This window comes from Leguminivora glycinivorella, chromosome 21 (assembly GCF_023078275.1).
Source record: "Leguminivora glycinivorella isolate SPB_JAAS2020 chromosome 21, LegGlyc_1.1, whole genome shotgun sequence".
In the NCBI taxonomy this organism is placed as follows: Eukaryota; Metazoa; Arthropoda; class Insecta; order Lepidoptera; family Tortricidae; genus Leguminivora; species Leguminivora glycinivorella.
In genome coordinates this window covers 9,905,521-9,921,178 of record NC_062991.1, presented here as the reverse complement: position 1 = coordinate 9,921,178, position 15,658 = coordinate 9,905,521, and the positions used below count along the sequence as shown (strand labels likewise).

General features: G+C 35.0%; 1 protein-coding gene across 1 annotated transcript in view; it reads right to left on the bottom strand.

Annotated features, from left to right (window-relative positions):
- LOC125237560 (latrophilin Cirl) overlaps positions 1–15,658 on the bottom strand; it is a 277,700-nt gene that overhangs the window by 216,260 nt on the left and 45,782 nt on the right. Inside the window, 1 exon segment of the mRNA XM_048144688.1 lies at positions 9,277–9,627. Coding sequence (XP_048000645.1) covers positions 9,277–9,627 — 351 coding nt within the window.

Genomic DNA, 15,658 nt, shown 5'->3' with positions numbered 1-15,658 from the left:
TGTTCAGTTTTGGAATTAAACAAAAATTCATTGTATCTTGTATTTTTCTTGAATACATTATGCTTTTAACATGATATTTCTGTCCATTCCTAAAAGAAAGATTTGAAAACCTATTTTTCTTGAGTCGGTATTACAGCCCTCGTTATTATATATCAAGAAAACAGTTTCTCACAGGTCATTACTCTCAAAAATAAGCAAATTTCTCTTTTGCGTCATAACTTTTCCACACTAAAAGCACTATTTTTCTTCATGGACCCATAACCCAGTTATCCGAACATTTCGAAATGAAATCTCTTGTCACAACGCGCTTGATAACGTAAACAAGAAAAATGGCCGACAAATGAAGACAAAGGATGGTTAGGATAAAAAAAGAACGGCATATATGGCAGATGGCGAGTTGGAAGATTTTTGGAGCAGTGTGGCAGGCGGAAATGTGAAATGGAAAAGGATAACTTGAAAAAACTACAACTTTGTAAATGGATATTTTGAAAAGCCTTTGTGTGCTTCTGGAAATATTGTTTCAGTATCGTGATTAATCTTTAGAAACAGAATGTTAACATTTGAAATGATTACTGAAAATTATAGAAACAAGCGCAATCTTTGTTTATTTCCAAGACGTTTCCATTTCGATTTCAGACGAAATTTCGTTGTCTTTTGTGTCAGTAGTCAAAACATAATTAAGTGGTTATTCGAAATGAGGTATATATGTACTTTTAAATTAGTTGCAATATTAACCATTAATTTTTGAAATGGTTTTGTACACAAAATTGCGCGCGCTTATAACTTTTTTTTTACACGATACGTACTGCTACCGTCTTACTGGCGCTGATTTAGTTACCAAGAGCAAACATGACTAACAAACTACATCTTTCCCTAAAGATATGCTAAAGCACTTAAACGGAGAAAACATGACGGCGATACATTTCCATATCAATCGGCCGCACCGTCCAAAAGCTAAATGACTGTAAGAATCCATCCCGGTTTCAATTTATCACCCAGAGATGGCGCTGAATGTATGAATGAATTGAAAGTTAGATTACACAATTTAAATTCCCCCTTCATGCAAAATAGGGACGGAAAGATGAGGTTTGAGGGGGAATACATTATACCGAGGGGGTGAAATATTTACCTCGCGGGAGTTTGGAAGTGTGTTCGGCGGAGCGGCGCAAAATCTTAATGGATTATGGTATGATTGGCCACTCTTACCTGGGGATATTAAGGTTTTTTTCACTCTTGATTCTACTATTGGATAGATAGCAATTAAGAAAAATAACCATTTTTACGCCGTTGATAATCCGATTTGCTTTTTTCGACCGGATTAGCCGTGGATCGATTAGCGAGATGAATGTTGCGTCAAAGGGGTTTATTTCCGTACTGGTTTTAGTCGAGGCTTGTAAATTATCTTTTTGTATTGTGCTTTCGATTTTGTCAGCTTATGCTTTATTATTTTGCGGTATATGGACTTATCTAATCACTTTATTGCTTTTCAAAAGATTCTCATTACATTTTCTTGACAATACCAATTGTACTGTTAGAAATAGCTTTATTTTGCAACAGTTGTAAAAAGTAAAGTACCTACTTGAGATTCAAAAGAAAGAAGAATCAATACGCCCGTATATCAATGATTGTGTTTCTGCGAGCGTGCAAAAGCTCAACAAATCTACAAAATTACTTGTAGCTAATTCGTTAGAAGTTTTTTCGTATTTGCTTAGGCTTTAGGTAAACTCTGTAGGTAATTAGTAAGATATTTGTAAATAAAAACTCTTATTTCGCGAACTTGTTAATGGATTTTGCATTAAGACTTTTTAACACAATTAAGTAGGCGGTAAAATAGCGGAATTCGTGTTTATACAACCAATTAGATATATTTCTGAGATTCTTGAAATGGGATCGCTATGGGTAGTATACTAGGTCCTATTTATTTTCATTTAGCAGAAACTTTGCAATGAGTCAGTTGTTCTTTCTAGTGTTATCTTATCTTTACTTAAGTCTTTGCATCTGTTTTATGCTTCGAAACGAAGATTTACTTTCTTTTCTTCAAAGAAACGTTGATTATTTCTTACATTAATGTAGCTCGTTAATGGATTTTTTCTTTTACTATTTTTCAAGGACAATACCGTCCTTCTTCAACGACTTTTAAACATGTGTAAATATCGTAAAAGTTTACATCACAAAGACAACAATTCAGAAATGAAAAGGTAATTTTAGTATAAGAATCTTCTCGGGGATTGTTTTTAAATTGAACATTATTTGCTGCTTGAAATTTAAAAACAAATCTTTTACAGTTCGAAAGCTAGAGTAGCTGAACCAGCACCAACATTTTAAGCAAGATTTAAAATTAGCAAACCTATGCAAAACAAAGCATGCTCCACTTACCGTGATTAACACGAGGATGATTAAAAAATTAAGATTATTAGATACTCCAAGAATAGCCTGGCCTGTTGAAATGAAGCCAGTGCGTTAACTTTTACAAATTATCGCTGATTTTGCGCAAGGTACGTTTTTATGGCACATGTATGAATGGGTGGTTCTAGTGTTCTATTAAAAATGGTTCCTCTTTCGACGTTACTAATAATAATATAATCGTTATAAGTATGATTTTTTTAAATAATAACGATAAAGTAAATTACCACTGCTCGACAGTATAATTACCTACTTACCAGTAGATACCACTTTTAATCTTAAATCATTATCAATAAATGAGACAGAAGGGTGTCATTTTGTAGGTACGAGCACTGGTACTTTTACTTAAATTAATAAAATGCAAAAAAATACAATTGATTGTAGATACAAGAGTAAATATTTACATAATCAAGCACCAGCAGAAGTGCATTTTTCCGCTCACCCGGGGCTTGATGAGTTCTTGTAAAAAATTGCTCAAGCAGATAACCCTAAAAAGGAGCTAGCTCAGCTGGATGATAAGGCACTGGACCCACCAAAGCGAGTAATTTATGAGCTATCGGCGATAGAAACAAAAGATAGTCGCTCCTTGTAAATAAAAGTTGTAGGGTGTAGGGCATAGCGAATGATATTCCGCTTTGTGTGGTAGGGCACAGCACAGCGGATATCATCTCGCTCGAATCTAGAGCAGAGCCCAACTGGGGTAGTACCTCCCCCTTACAGAAGACCGCAGCCAAATAGCACTAGACCCTACTCATAGTGTTGTGTTCCTGCCGGTGAGTAAGGCTGCTAGAGCTCAACGAGGGTGCGGTGTGCTGATGACGGCCTTACGGAACTGATTTATGCCGTCTATTGTCCTTTGCGTCGTCGGCAACCCGAACCCTCCTTGGAACTTGTGCACTCCTTTTTGCTGTGTATTTAACACAGCAAAACGGAATGTACAAGTTTCTAATGGGGTGGCAACGCGCATGTGACACTTTTTGAGTTGCAGGCGTCCATAGGTTACGGTGACTGCTTTCCATCAGGCGGGCCGTACGCTTGTTTGCCACCGACGTAGTATAAAAACGCGATGATAGCGCGAGCATAGTTCGTCGCCGAGAGATGAACTTTAAATCGCTCACTCTCTCTTTTACACGGGACCGAATATCTTTTGTTCGTTTCTGACGCGGATAGCTCATGGCTTGCTCGCATTTACTGGGACGAGTGTCTAAGGAATGTTTTATAAATACGGAAGGAGAGGAATGTCTATCAATTAGTCGATAGAATGAGTTGCGGTTAAATACTTTATATACTATCCTGTGCATAGATCTTAGTGAGATTAGAATTATAAGGCAGGTGTACATCTAATGTACTGCATATCTTATCATTTATAATATGAAGTTTGTGTTAACGACAGGGGTTTATTTTACACTGAGAGAAATTTGCATTGTGAATTTAACAAGTTCGACTTGTTGCGGTTTATCCGTTTGAATCAGCCAAACGTATGTTTAAAACAATATGTGTCAGGTTGTTTTTATAAAATAGACTTGTTGATTCAAATATATTGCCGATTCAAATGACAAGTAGCTTGTTGTTTGAACCAAAGAGCACGTAGGCGCTATTTTAACCAAAAAAACTTGTTGAACGAACATGAAAACTGGTTGTATTTTTTCTCAGTGTAATAACGTTTTTTTCTTTTTTAGGGTTCCGTAGTCAACTAGGAACCCTTATAGTGTCGCCATGTCTGTCTGTCCGTCCGTCCGCGGATAATCTCAGTAACCGTTAGCACTAGAGAGCTGAAATTTGGTACCAATATGTATATCAATCACGCCGACAAAGTGGTAAAATAAAAAGTTGAAAAAAATGTTTTCGTAGGATACATGTAAAGTGGGGACTGATTTTTTTTTTTCATTCCAACCCAAACGTGTGATATATTTTTGGATAGGTATTTAAAAATGAATAAGGGTTTACTAAAATCGTTTTTTGATAATATTAATATTTTCGGAAATAATCGCTCCTAAAGGAAAAAAAGTGTGTGTGCCCTCTAACTTTTGAACCATATGTTTAAAAAATATGAAAAAAATCACAAAAGTACAACTTTATAAAAACTTTCTAGGAAAATTATTTTGAACTTGATAGGTTCAGTAGTTTTTGAGAAAAATACGGAAAACTACGGAACCCTACACTGAACGTGGCCCAACACGCTCTTGACCAGTTTTTTTATTAGTCCTTATTGTTTACGGCTGCTACTGTTACTGTTCTACTCTTATTGTTGCTGATAGTATTTTTTCAAAAATAAAATCTTTCTTTCTAATTAAAATAATGTTATTTTTTCGCGTTCTACCCACGAGTGACTTTAAAAATAGATATTTCGAGCAAAACATTTTCATTATTTGGAGATACAAATCACTTGGCAACCGCCAGGTTAATAGATAGGTAATTGGGCTAAGTAATGCCAAACAAACAATCCTCTCGTCGCAAAAAATAAGTCCAATGTACCGAAGAAACCTCTTAAAATTTATCATTTCCATTATAATATCCAAGCAATTTGAATGTAACAAAAGAAAATGGCGGCTGCGTGTGTTCCTTGTTTATTTTGGTGTTAACGCTGAAGTACCTTGCCGTTTTAACGGAGTTTACATACGACTATACACTGTTCTATATGTGGTTGGTGTGACAAGGTTCCTACACGTGTATCTTTTATTAGAATTCAGATTCAATGAACTATATGCCTCGGCTGATTTGCGTTGAATATTATAATTTATAATAGAACTGCGTGCTTGAAATGATAATTATGAAAACACGTACAACAAACATGTTTTCGTATCTTCTGTTATTTCATAACCAAGTAACCTCTGTAGACAATTATAGTCTTAAATCTGACTTTTTTTCTGATATATTTTCTTCAATGTTTCGAGTTTTCTACTTCAAAAAGAGAAGATTACATGTCTTGTTACAGCACAGCTACCTTACTGGGCACCAGTGCTAATACTAAACAGGATTCAGCCTACATCGTCCCACTGGTGGGCACAGGTCTTCTGTTATGCGCTAGATGGCTTTGGGTGTAAGTAGTGTATAGTATCCAGGATTACCCAAAGGTAATCGGAGTCTATAGAACCCCATTAGGTACTTATTTTCATTACTCAGGTTAACTGGAAGAGATTCCTATCAGGGATAAGTTCGCCTTTGTACGTCCTCCTTCTTCTTTGTTTTATATTTTGATGTCTTGTATATTTTATGTTTGTGGTACAATAAAGAGTTTACTTACTCGTACTTACATTTTTATAATATCTTTACAGCCAGTTTAATCACAATTCACTAATGTTCTTACATCGTTTTATTTTAGATTTAGCTATCATAATATTTTTAACGCTTATTGTTTATGTTAGACCTAATGGTGCTGTTTAAAAATAAAATAAATAAATAACACGAAACTTAGCTCAAAATATTGATAATGAATACTATACGAGCCATCGATTGAACCCACGCTCTTCGGAATAATATAATGTGTTATACTTTTTGATAAGGTAAGCAGAAAATAAGAAAGTAAATGTCATAATATTTCCATGATATCAAAAGTGACATAATGTTACAAAATAACATTTTGAATATCTAGTTTTCTCCTTTTCTTTGCTTGATTCAATTCAACTAGGCGTAATCCACTTTATGACGAAGCGTTTTATTCTGAATCTAGTTTTGTGGAAAAAAGCAAAATACCTTCCATGTTAAATCTTGTCTTTTGTGTAGAAAATAGAATTTCTTACAAATATTCGACGACGACGACCGGTCTGGGGCAGTTGGTAGTGAAATTGCCTGCTACGCTGCGGTCCCGGGTTCGAATCCCGGTAAGGGCATTTATTTGTGTGATGAGCACAGATATTTGTTCCTGAGTCATGGATGTTTTCCATGTATATAAGTATTTATATATTATATATATCGTTGTCTGAGTACCCACAACACAGGCCTTCTTGAGCTTACCGTGGGCCTCGGTCAATCTGTGTAAGAATGTCCTATATTATTTATTTATTTATTACAAAAGTAGAATATATGTCTGTCAGTCAGTCTGTCCTCTACGCAAAGACGATGAGTGATGAATTGATAAAAATTGGTATAAATATACTTTGGATATTTCCGAAAGATTTTGTCAATTACTAATATATGTTCGCACCCAGAAGCAACTATGTGTTAATATATCATATAATTATGTAATATTGGAATTATCGACTCTTAAATAGGTTTCAAATCATAACATCAAGAGGAAACGCACCATAACATTAACTTCAAGACTAAAAACGATTCCACATAATTATATTGGTTTGAGGGCAAGACTCCTTTTTAGGGTTCCGTAGTTAACTAGGAACCCTTATAGTTTCGCCATGTCTGTCTGTCCGTCCGTCCGTCCGTCCGCGGATAATCTCAGTAACCGTTAGCACTAGAAAGCTGAAATTTGGTACCAATGTGTATATCAATCACGCCAACAAAGTGCAAAAATAAAAAATGGAAAAAAATGTTTTATTATGGTACCCCCCCTACATGTAAAGTGGGGGCTGATATTTTTTTTCATTCTTACCCCAACGTGTGATATATTGTTGAATAGGTATTTAAAAATGAATAAGGGTTTTCTAAGATTGTTTTTTGATGATATTAATATTTTCGGAAATAATCGCTCCTAAAGGAAAAAAAAGTGCGTCCCCCCCCTCTAACTTTTGAACCATATGTTTAAAAAATATGAAAAAATCACAAATGTAGAACTTTATAAAGACTTTCTAGGAAAATTGTTTTGAACTTGATAGGTTCAGTAGTTTTTGAGAAAAATACGGAAAACTATGGAACCCTACACTGAGCGTGGCCCGACACGCTCTTGGCCGGTTTTTTTCGAAAACTATACTAAAGCGAAGCCGGCCGTTACATTTTTTGCAATACTTAGCTTCTACTCATTTCGTTGTACTTAGCTCCAGTTAGAACCTTCTTACAACCTACATTTGCCGTACTAAAGCAACATACGCCCTTCTTGCTATAAAACTCCTAACTCCATACAACGAAACTTACGTCCTTTTAACCCGGAGATGTCTAAGAACATACTAAGGGGAGATAGGTCGTTTTAACCCGTATCGCGGTTTACATGTTAGATATAAGACGTTTTAACGCTGAAAGGCTGATTTATGACCATTTGGAGAAAACAGTTTTGTGCTTGCAGCGGGTTAACCGTGGACTAGTGGTTTTAAAAGATAAAGCTACCAGAAGGTAGATACAAGTCAGCAGAGTTATTTAACGTTTTCAGTATGCCACTTTATATATTTGTAATGTATCAAAAATTGTAAAAACCATGGTTTTTTTTCTTACACTATGTCGGTGGCAAACAAGCATACGGTCTGCCTGTTGCTAAGCGGTCACCGTAACCTATGAACGCCTGCAACTCAAGGAGTGTCACATACGCGTTGCCAACCCATTAGAAGCTTGTACACTCCCTTTTGCTGTGTTAAATACACAGCAAAAAAGAGTGTATTATAAGTTCCAAGGAGGGTTCGGGTTGCCGACGACTCAAAGGACAATAGACGGAACAAATTAGTTCCGTAGATCCTTCCGTCACCAGCACACCGCACCCTCGTTGAGCTCTGGCAGCCTTACTCAACGGCAGGAACACAAGTGAGTAGGGTCTAGTGCTATTTGGCTGCGGTCTTCTGTAAGGCGGAGGTACTTCCCCAGTTGGGCTCTGCTCTAGATTAGAGCGAGTCCTACCACACAAAGCGAAATATCATTCGCTATGCCCTATCTCCTACATTATTGAATTTAACGGATTCCTGTCCTGATTGAACTAAAATAATGTTTAATACCAGAGGTGTTTAAAGTGAGCTGGCTTTTAAATACGAGAGTAAAGTTTTTTACGATCGATACATAACGTTTTGATCGTTCTTTTTTATTTTCATAACGAGAAGTAAAAATCAGGCATTTACTACCTTAACAATTTTGTACTAACAACGTTATTTTAAATAATGAAGTCCCTATCGGATCCAAACATTGTTGCTATTGGTATCAGATTCAGAATTAAAGCCAACTATAAATGTGAATCCATCCATCTTACCTATCTACCAACCCACACAGTATATTCCATTAGGTACGCGTAGTAGGTAACATGTCTAAAGTAATATCATTGAATGAAATGGTTTTTACACGATTAGTCACTTAACCACAATTATCATAAGCATAACCCCTTTTTGCGTATTCATAAGTTCTTTCAAGTTCTTTGTGCGATTTCAAGTAAATTCGCACTATGACTAAGCGTTTGCAAAAGTTTATGATCTCAGAATCTTCCGTTAATTAGTCATTTGAATCGTAGTTTTCCTTGTCTATTGTGTGGTTGACAATTCGATATCAAAGGGTACTTGGTAAAACAGTGGGGTTTCTATTTCTTGTTGATTGCGATTCCGATGACGGAATATGTTGAATACTTAGAAAAAAAACTTCATGTGGACTGACTTCTAACATTTAGTCAGGAAATTTACTTTTTTATGTACTCTCCACCCAAAAACATAGCATCTTTGCTTTCTAATTACATTACAATCAATACTCCTGGAATTCATATTTTATATTGGTCAGAACAGAATCTTTGGAAGTAGCATGACCATGTATTTTTGTCAAAAATAATAAAGAAAGCGCGGTTTTGTCACATAAATGAATTTACATGGTCCATTTCCAGATATGTTTATCTTAAATCAAAGGGGCAATCCAGAAAAAGAGCGCAACATTATGCAGACGCAAATATTGGGCATACAAACGTTTAAAAGCAGCTTTCAATTCTGCGGATAATTTTTTGCAGAATTATAGACACACGTCACTTCCACGACCAAGATCTTTTCTGAAATGCCTCTGTTAAAAAGTTGAACATAAAGTACTCACCTGCACTCCTCGCTTCAGCCGGCAGTCTATCCATAAACAGCATCAAACACAACACAAACACAATTGTTTTAAACCTAAAGCACCAGCCTCTTCGATACCTCCACACATTATTGCTACAACTATCTCCGAACCTATTATTGTCTAATTTACTATTATTGCTAAACACATCTCTTTCTTCGCCTCCTCTGTCTTCTAGTAACGATTTGATATCTTGTAGGCTTTTACTTTTGTTTGTTATAGTCTTTTCTAGTGGTTCTGTGTCGTTCCAAATCATAGTTGGTCTTGGCTTTACGCCGAAGTTAGTGATGTGCATTTGTGATGTCAAATCGCCGCATCTTGGTGTGGACTCATCTGAAACAAAAAACAGTATATTAAATAAGGAATGAGACAATAATAATTAAGTGAAATTCTGGCGTATATTGAGGAATATAAAAGTCAACCATCTCTATTAACACAACTCCTTCTTTGGGACAATCTGAATAGTAAAATAAAATGTTACGAGGGACGTTCAAAAAGTAATGAGAATGGATATGTTCCTATATCTTGATTTAATTTTTCTTAACTTGTTCATGTAGCAGTACTAATTAAAGTGAAATTGCATAATTAAAATTTTTATTACTTTCATTTGTTTTTCTTTGATAATGTAAATAATTGACACAAGGTGGGGGATGAAATGTCTCAGTAAAATAAGAGCATGTTTTCATGAATATTTGACATGTCGTGAGTTAATTTCTGACATGAATATCAAAAATAATCATACTTTAAATTAAAGCTGGGTTTATCCTTTGTTAGTAACAGCAATAAAAAAAGTTCGTATAGATACATTTTCGAACGGTATGGTATCCAAAAAAAATATAGGTGCTGTTTTGGGTCATGTTTACGATTTTTACAGATTATCACGAAAATTGAGAATATAGATTGAAAACAAAATTACGTCAGTATTAAAGAAGAACATACAATCATTTTAATATTAAAAAAATGATTAGTTACAATAAGAACATTTTAAACAAACATATAATTTCACATTGACGACCGGTCTGGCGCAGTCGGTAGTGACCCTGCCTGCTGCGCCGCGGTCCCGGGTTCGAATCCCGGTAAGGGCATTTATTTGTGTGATGAGCACCGATATTTGTTCCTGAGTCATGGATGTTTTCTATGTATATAAGTATTTATATATTAAATATATCGTTGTCTGAGTACCCACAACACAAGCCTTCTTGAGCTTACCGTGGGCCTCAGTCAATCTGTGTAAGAATGTCCTATAATATTTATTTATTTATTTATTTATTTATTTATTTATTTATTTATAATAATGTTTTTGGCCTTCAAAATGACAATCGACAGGGCCGAACCCTCAAATAGCCGAGGGTGCTGCTTAAGTTAGTGTATTTAAAGCTACAAGTGACATACCTAATATTGAAGGCAATATAAGGATCATTAATATTTTATACCCGACCTTTAAATAAAATTGTAATATAATCGCTACTCTGAAGTATAATGAAGTGAAGTGCTTACTGACATGGTATTTAGACTATCGTTAAAATTTTATTTTTAAAGGGGACAAAAAAATTATAATTGAAAAAATTAAATATGTAAATAAACCACAAAAGTGTTACTTTTAATTATAAAAATATAAGGATACTTACATTATTATGTTTTAATACTCATTATCATTACTTATTGAACACCCCTCGTATATCGGTTCGAAGGTTCGAACATTATCCTAGTTTAAGTTTTTGAATTCAAAATATAGTTTCAGAAAATAAACACTGCAGCTTTTAAAATAGTAAAATATTGAATCCAAGCAATGCATTATAAAAAATATAAAAGATAATCGGTTAATCCTTATTTTGGCATCAATTCGCAATTTTATTTCACCAATGTTGTTTACGAATGTTACATAATAAAGTTTGCGAACCCATTCATAATACACGAATCGAGTTAAAAAGCAATATTTCATTTTCATCACAAAAAAGGAATGAACAAAAAAAGCATGTTAACCCAATATACACCACGTTGAAATAGATAAAGTAACTGCAACTATAGTTTTTAGTAAAGCCAGCTGTTTTACTATGTATCAAGTTCCATTTTTCCGTGTATATAATACAAATATTAAAATACGCGGAAAATGCATGTATGGAATATTCGTGGAAGGTCGGCTTTTGTACGGAATTGTAATTTGAAAGAGTATTTCAAGAGAGACCGAAATAATAAATATTTTAAAAAGGCACGTATTTAACCGGGCGACTAAATAACCATAGAAATGGGTATCAAAAATAATAGTTTGGCGACTAAAATGGGGCCTCAAAATATTTCAATATGAAGTAGTATTTTAATGTCATTACGGCTACGATTTATTCAGACGCGAGTACCAACTATTTATTTGGCAACTTAATTATTATATTGGAAACAATTTAAGAGATACAGTTTAATAGGAAAACGGCTGTCTATTAATATAAAATATTCAGTTCTTTTAAAATATTTATGTAGCATATTAACATAAAAAGTACATTTAAAATTTATACATCGGCACTCATCACCTGAGCTGTCATTTTAATAAAAAAAAGGATTCTTATAAAATATAATGGTCGACAAAATATTATACTTATGGGTAAGAAATTAGGTATTTGGGGGTGCTGGCAACTTCGTCTATACAATTAATTTAACTTTTCATGACGTTCACTCTATCAAATCTAAGGCCGGCCTTACGCAGTCAGTTAACATCACTCTAAAAGATTATTTTTTTGACAGGAAAACCTTACTCAGAATATGCTTTGGCATAAATCGTTCCGTAGATTTTATAATATCGAATCTTATGCTGGCATAATGTTAATGAGCAAAATAATCTTCTAAATTAAGAGTACTTCCGTAGATGTTTGTTTGCATAATATTTAGACGGTAAAAAGTTGTCCATATTCTTCCTATTTCTGTTTTGATAGCGAGTCATGTATGTTGGGGATACATGCTTTTGAGACTGTATTTCATTTCCTTTTTGCTATCGTTGTTTTCTTCAAACAAAGTACCTAAGAATTATGCCATACTTAGCAAATTTGGTAGGACTTATATTCTTGTAATATTATACTATACGATTATCATGGCAATTTTTTTGAATACCACGTCGGTGGCAAACAAGCATACGATCGGCCTGATGGAAAGCGGTCACCGTAACTTATGGACGCCTGCAACTCAAGGGGTATCATATGCGCGTTACCGACCCATTAGAAGCTTATACACTCCTTTTTGCTGTTTACTTATTATAAAATGATTTGGTACACGTTCCCATGCTTGCAACTCGCTCGAAGATAGATGTGAGATATTTAAATACTACCCGTGGTTTACGGATCGCAAATACGATGTTTGAATAGAATACACATTTATTCGTGAACGCAGGCAAGACAAAATATACATAATAACAACAAGACACAAAGGAATGAAGTGCCACGAAATGGCCTCACCTCAGCGTGTTGCTGGTGACTTCCAGCGCTGATCTTCCGATGAGACCATCGTTTCCATAAAAAAACGATTTTTAGTTTTAAAAAAACCTACTTCCCAATATTTTTTTTAGTTGCCTCCGCAATTTAAATACTACTTTAAACGATGAGCTAAGTATAATTATTTAGGTGCTAACATCTATATGACTACAAATATTAAAAATCTTACACTTTACAATACTAGGTGCCAATTATTATTTTAGTCGCCAAAGTATTGTTTAATGTTCCTCGGCAATATTTTTGTCGCTTGAAATTTGCTGCCGTTTTTTTCAATAATAATGATGCTTAATATTTGACGCTCATATATTTTTTTTGTCGCCACAATATTAAAACACAGCCAAATTATATTATTGTAAGCCCGACATAACTTCCCGTTTAATATTTTAGTTGCCCGGTTAATTATATGCCTTTTAAAAACTCCTGACGAAATTAATATTAAGTTAAAATAAAAGACTATTGGGGAAAAAATATGTAAATGATAAAAAGAGTGACTGTCTGTGGCTCTTTGTTATCCAATATTTTATTTTGATTACTTTTTTCACGCTTATTTTTACGAAACCCTAGTACTTATAAGTATTATAATTAATTACGATTTTACGCGAAGTCGGTGGCCACATATTAGAAATTAAATTCCTACTTGCTAAACTATAACTGCTACTCAAAAACATTTGATGCTGAACCAACATCAAGTTGCATGCACTTGGTTAGAATTTTTGAATGAGTGTCAACACCGCAATTGACTTTCTTGGAGTAGCACTGCAAGTGATCAACCTAATAAGTTAAGTTGCATAGTACTATTTCATTTTTACCGTGTAAATTCACCTTATGACTTGGAACTCTAAAAAACGGTTTAACTCTAGCCTAAACTATATGTACCCTTACAAGGACATACTCGTATACATTAAGCAACGTAGCTGTCCTTATCTTATTTATATAGAATGACTTGTTAAGCATGCACTTTAAATGCTATTCAGGCTTTAGGTCGCTCCAACAAGTCTAGACTCACCTAATGAGCTCGTTACGTCTGTGAATGATCGATCTGACGTCATCTTTGCGATAGTTATCGTGTTTGCAAGCTATTTTTATAGTAAAATGATTGGTGATACTATGAGATGATCCATCTGCCCGTCACCTTTTTCATATAAAAGATGATTCGATCTAAGTCCAATATTTTCAACAAATAATAATCCTTTATGTAGCAACTTAATTCCAAAAGAATATTTATTATTACCAATATTAATTTGTCTAAAAGAGATCGTCTCTTTGGCCTGTTGTTTGCCTACATTCATTATGAATGTTGTCGAATTGATTACTTCTAAAAATATTTTTGTGTTGCAATAAAAAGTGTGTGTAGTCATCGAAATATTTGATGTGTTTTTGTCGAGCATTTATTTTGTACATATACCAACTCCATATATCACCAATCTACCAAATCTGCTGTCGATATTGACCAACATGTTCAAACGAACGTAAGGGCCTGGCCACATGGGCGCGTTGCGGCGACGCACCGCAAAAATTCTGCGTTGCGTTGCCGCGCCGCCAGTTTTTGCGGCAGGAAATCTGCGGCGCGGCACCGCGACGCAAGAACTCGCGGTGCGTCGACGCACCGCAAAAACTCGCGGCGCGGCACCGCAACGCAGAATTTTTGCGGCGCGTCGCCGCGCCGCCAAAACTGGCGGTGCGTTACCGCTCCTCGCAATTGTGAACTGTTGTGTTCGAATTAAACTTCGTGTCGTTTATATTTAACCCTTCTTTACTTGGTGATGGATTTTTTTCCAAGCATCATGAAAATTGAATCAATAGTAGATTTAGTACAGTTTTTCACGATAAAATACTAAGCAATATTCGAATTTTTCAATATGCTATTAAAAATCATCTTTTTTAGTTACGTTGTTTCATATTAAAAAAATGGTGATAGATTTTTTTCATTATTTTTCCAGTGCTCAGCATATATACCACCATGGTGTCATATATCTGTAAATTGTTAAAAATAATCGCTCCTAAAGGAAAAAAAAAGTGTCCCCCCCCCATATAACTTTTGAACCATATGTTTAAAAATATATAAAAAATCACAAAAGTAGAACTTTATAAAGACTTTCTAGGAAAATTGTTTTGAACTTGATAGGTTCAGTAGTTTTTGAGAAGAATACGGTAAACTACGGAACCCTACACTGAGCGTGGCCCGACGCCCGACACGCTCTTAGCCGGTTTTTTTAAAGAAGTTCCACCATGAGATTAAAGGTAGGCCACGGGCAACTTTATCAATCCAACTATTTTTTTGTCTCTATACACCAAGGATGATTTATATAGGACTAGCTTTTGCCCGCGGCTTCGGTCGCGTTAGAAAGACCCAAAAAGTAGCCTATGTCACTCTCCATCCCTTCAACTATCTCCACTTAAAAAATCACGTCAATTCGTCGCTCCGTTTTGCCGTGAAGGACGGACAAACAAACAGACACACACACTTTCCCATTTATAATATTAGTATGGATTAGTATGGTATTGATTAAATGGATTTACAATCTTCATACTAAGAATCGTACCTACCTCCATTTTTTAGCATCATCATCCTCCTTGCGTTATCCCGGCATTTGCCACGGCTCATGGGGGCCTGGGGTCCGCTTTGACAACCTCTTTTTTAGCGTCACCTATTAAATACTATCATAACTACATTGATGATGCCTACAATTTTTTTTTGATATCCTGATATTTTAAAATAAAGAAATATGTCATTTGTTCTTATAAACAAAATTAAAATTTTGAAAAAACCCCCGACCGCGACATAGTGGACCGATTTTCATGAAACATGGCTAAGAACACTCCCGACTAACTCAGCTTTCAAACGAAAAAAACTAAATCGAAATCGGTTTATCCGTTCAGGAGCTACGATG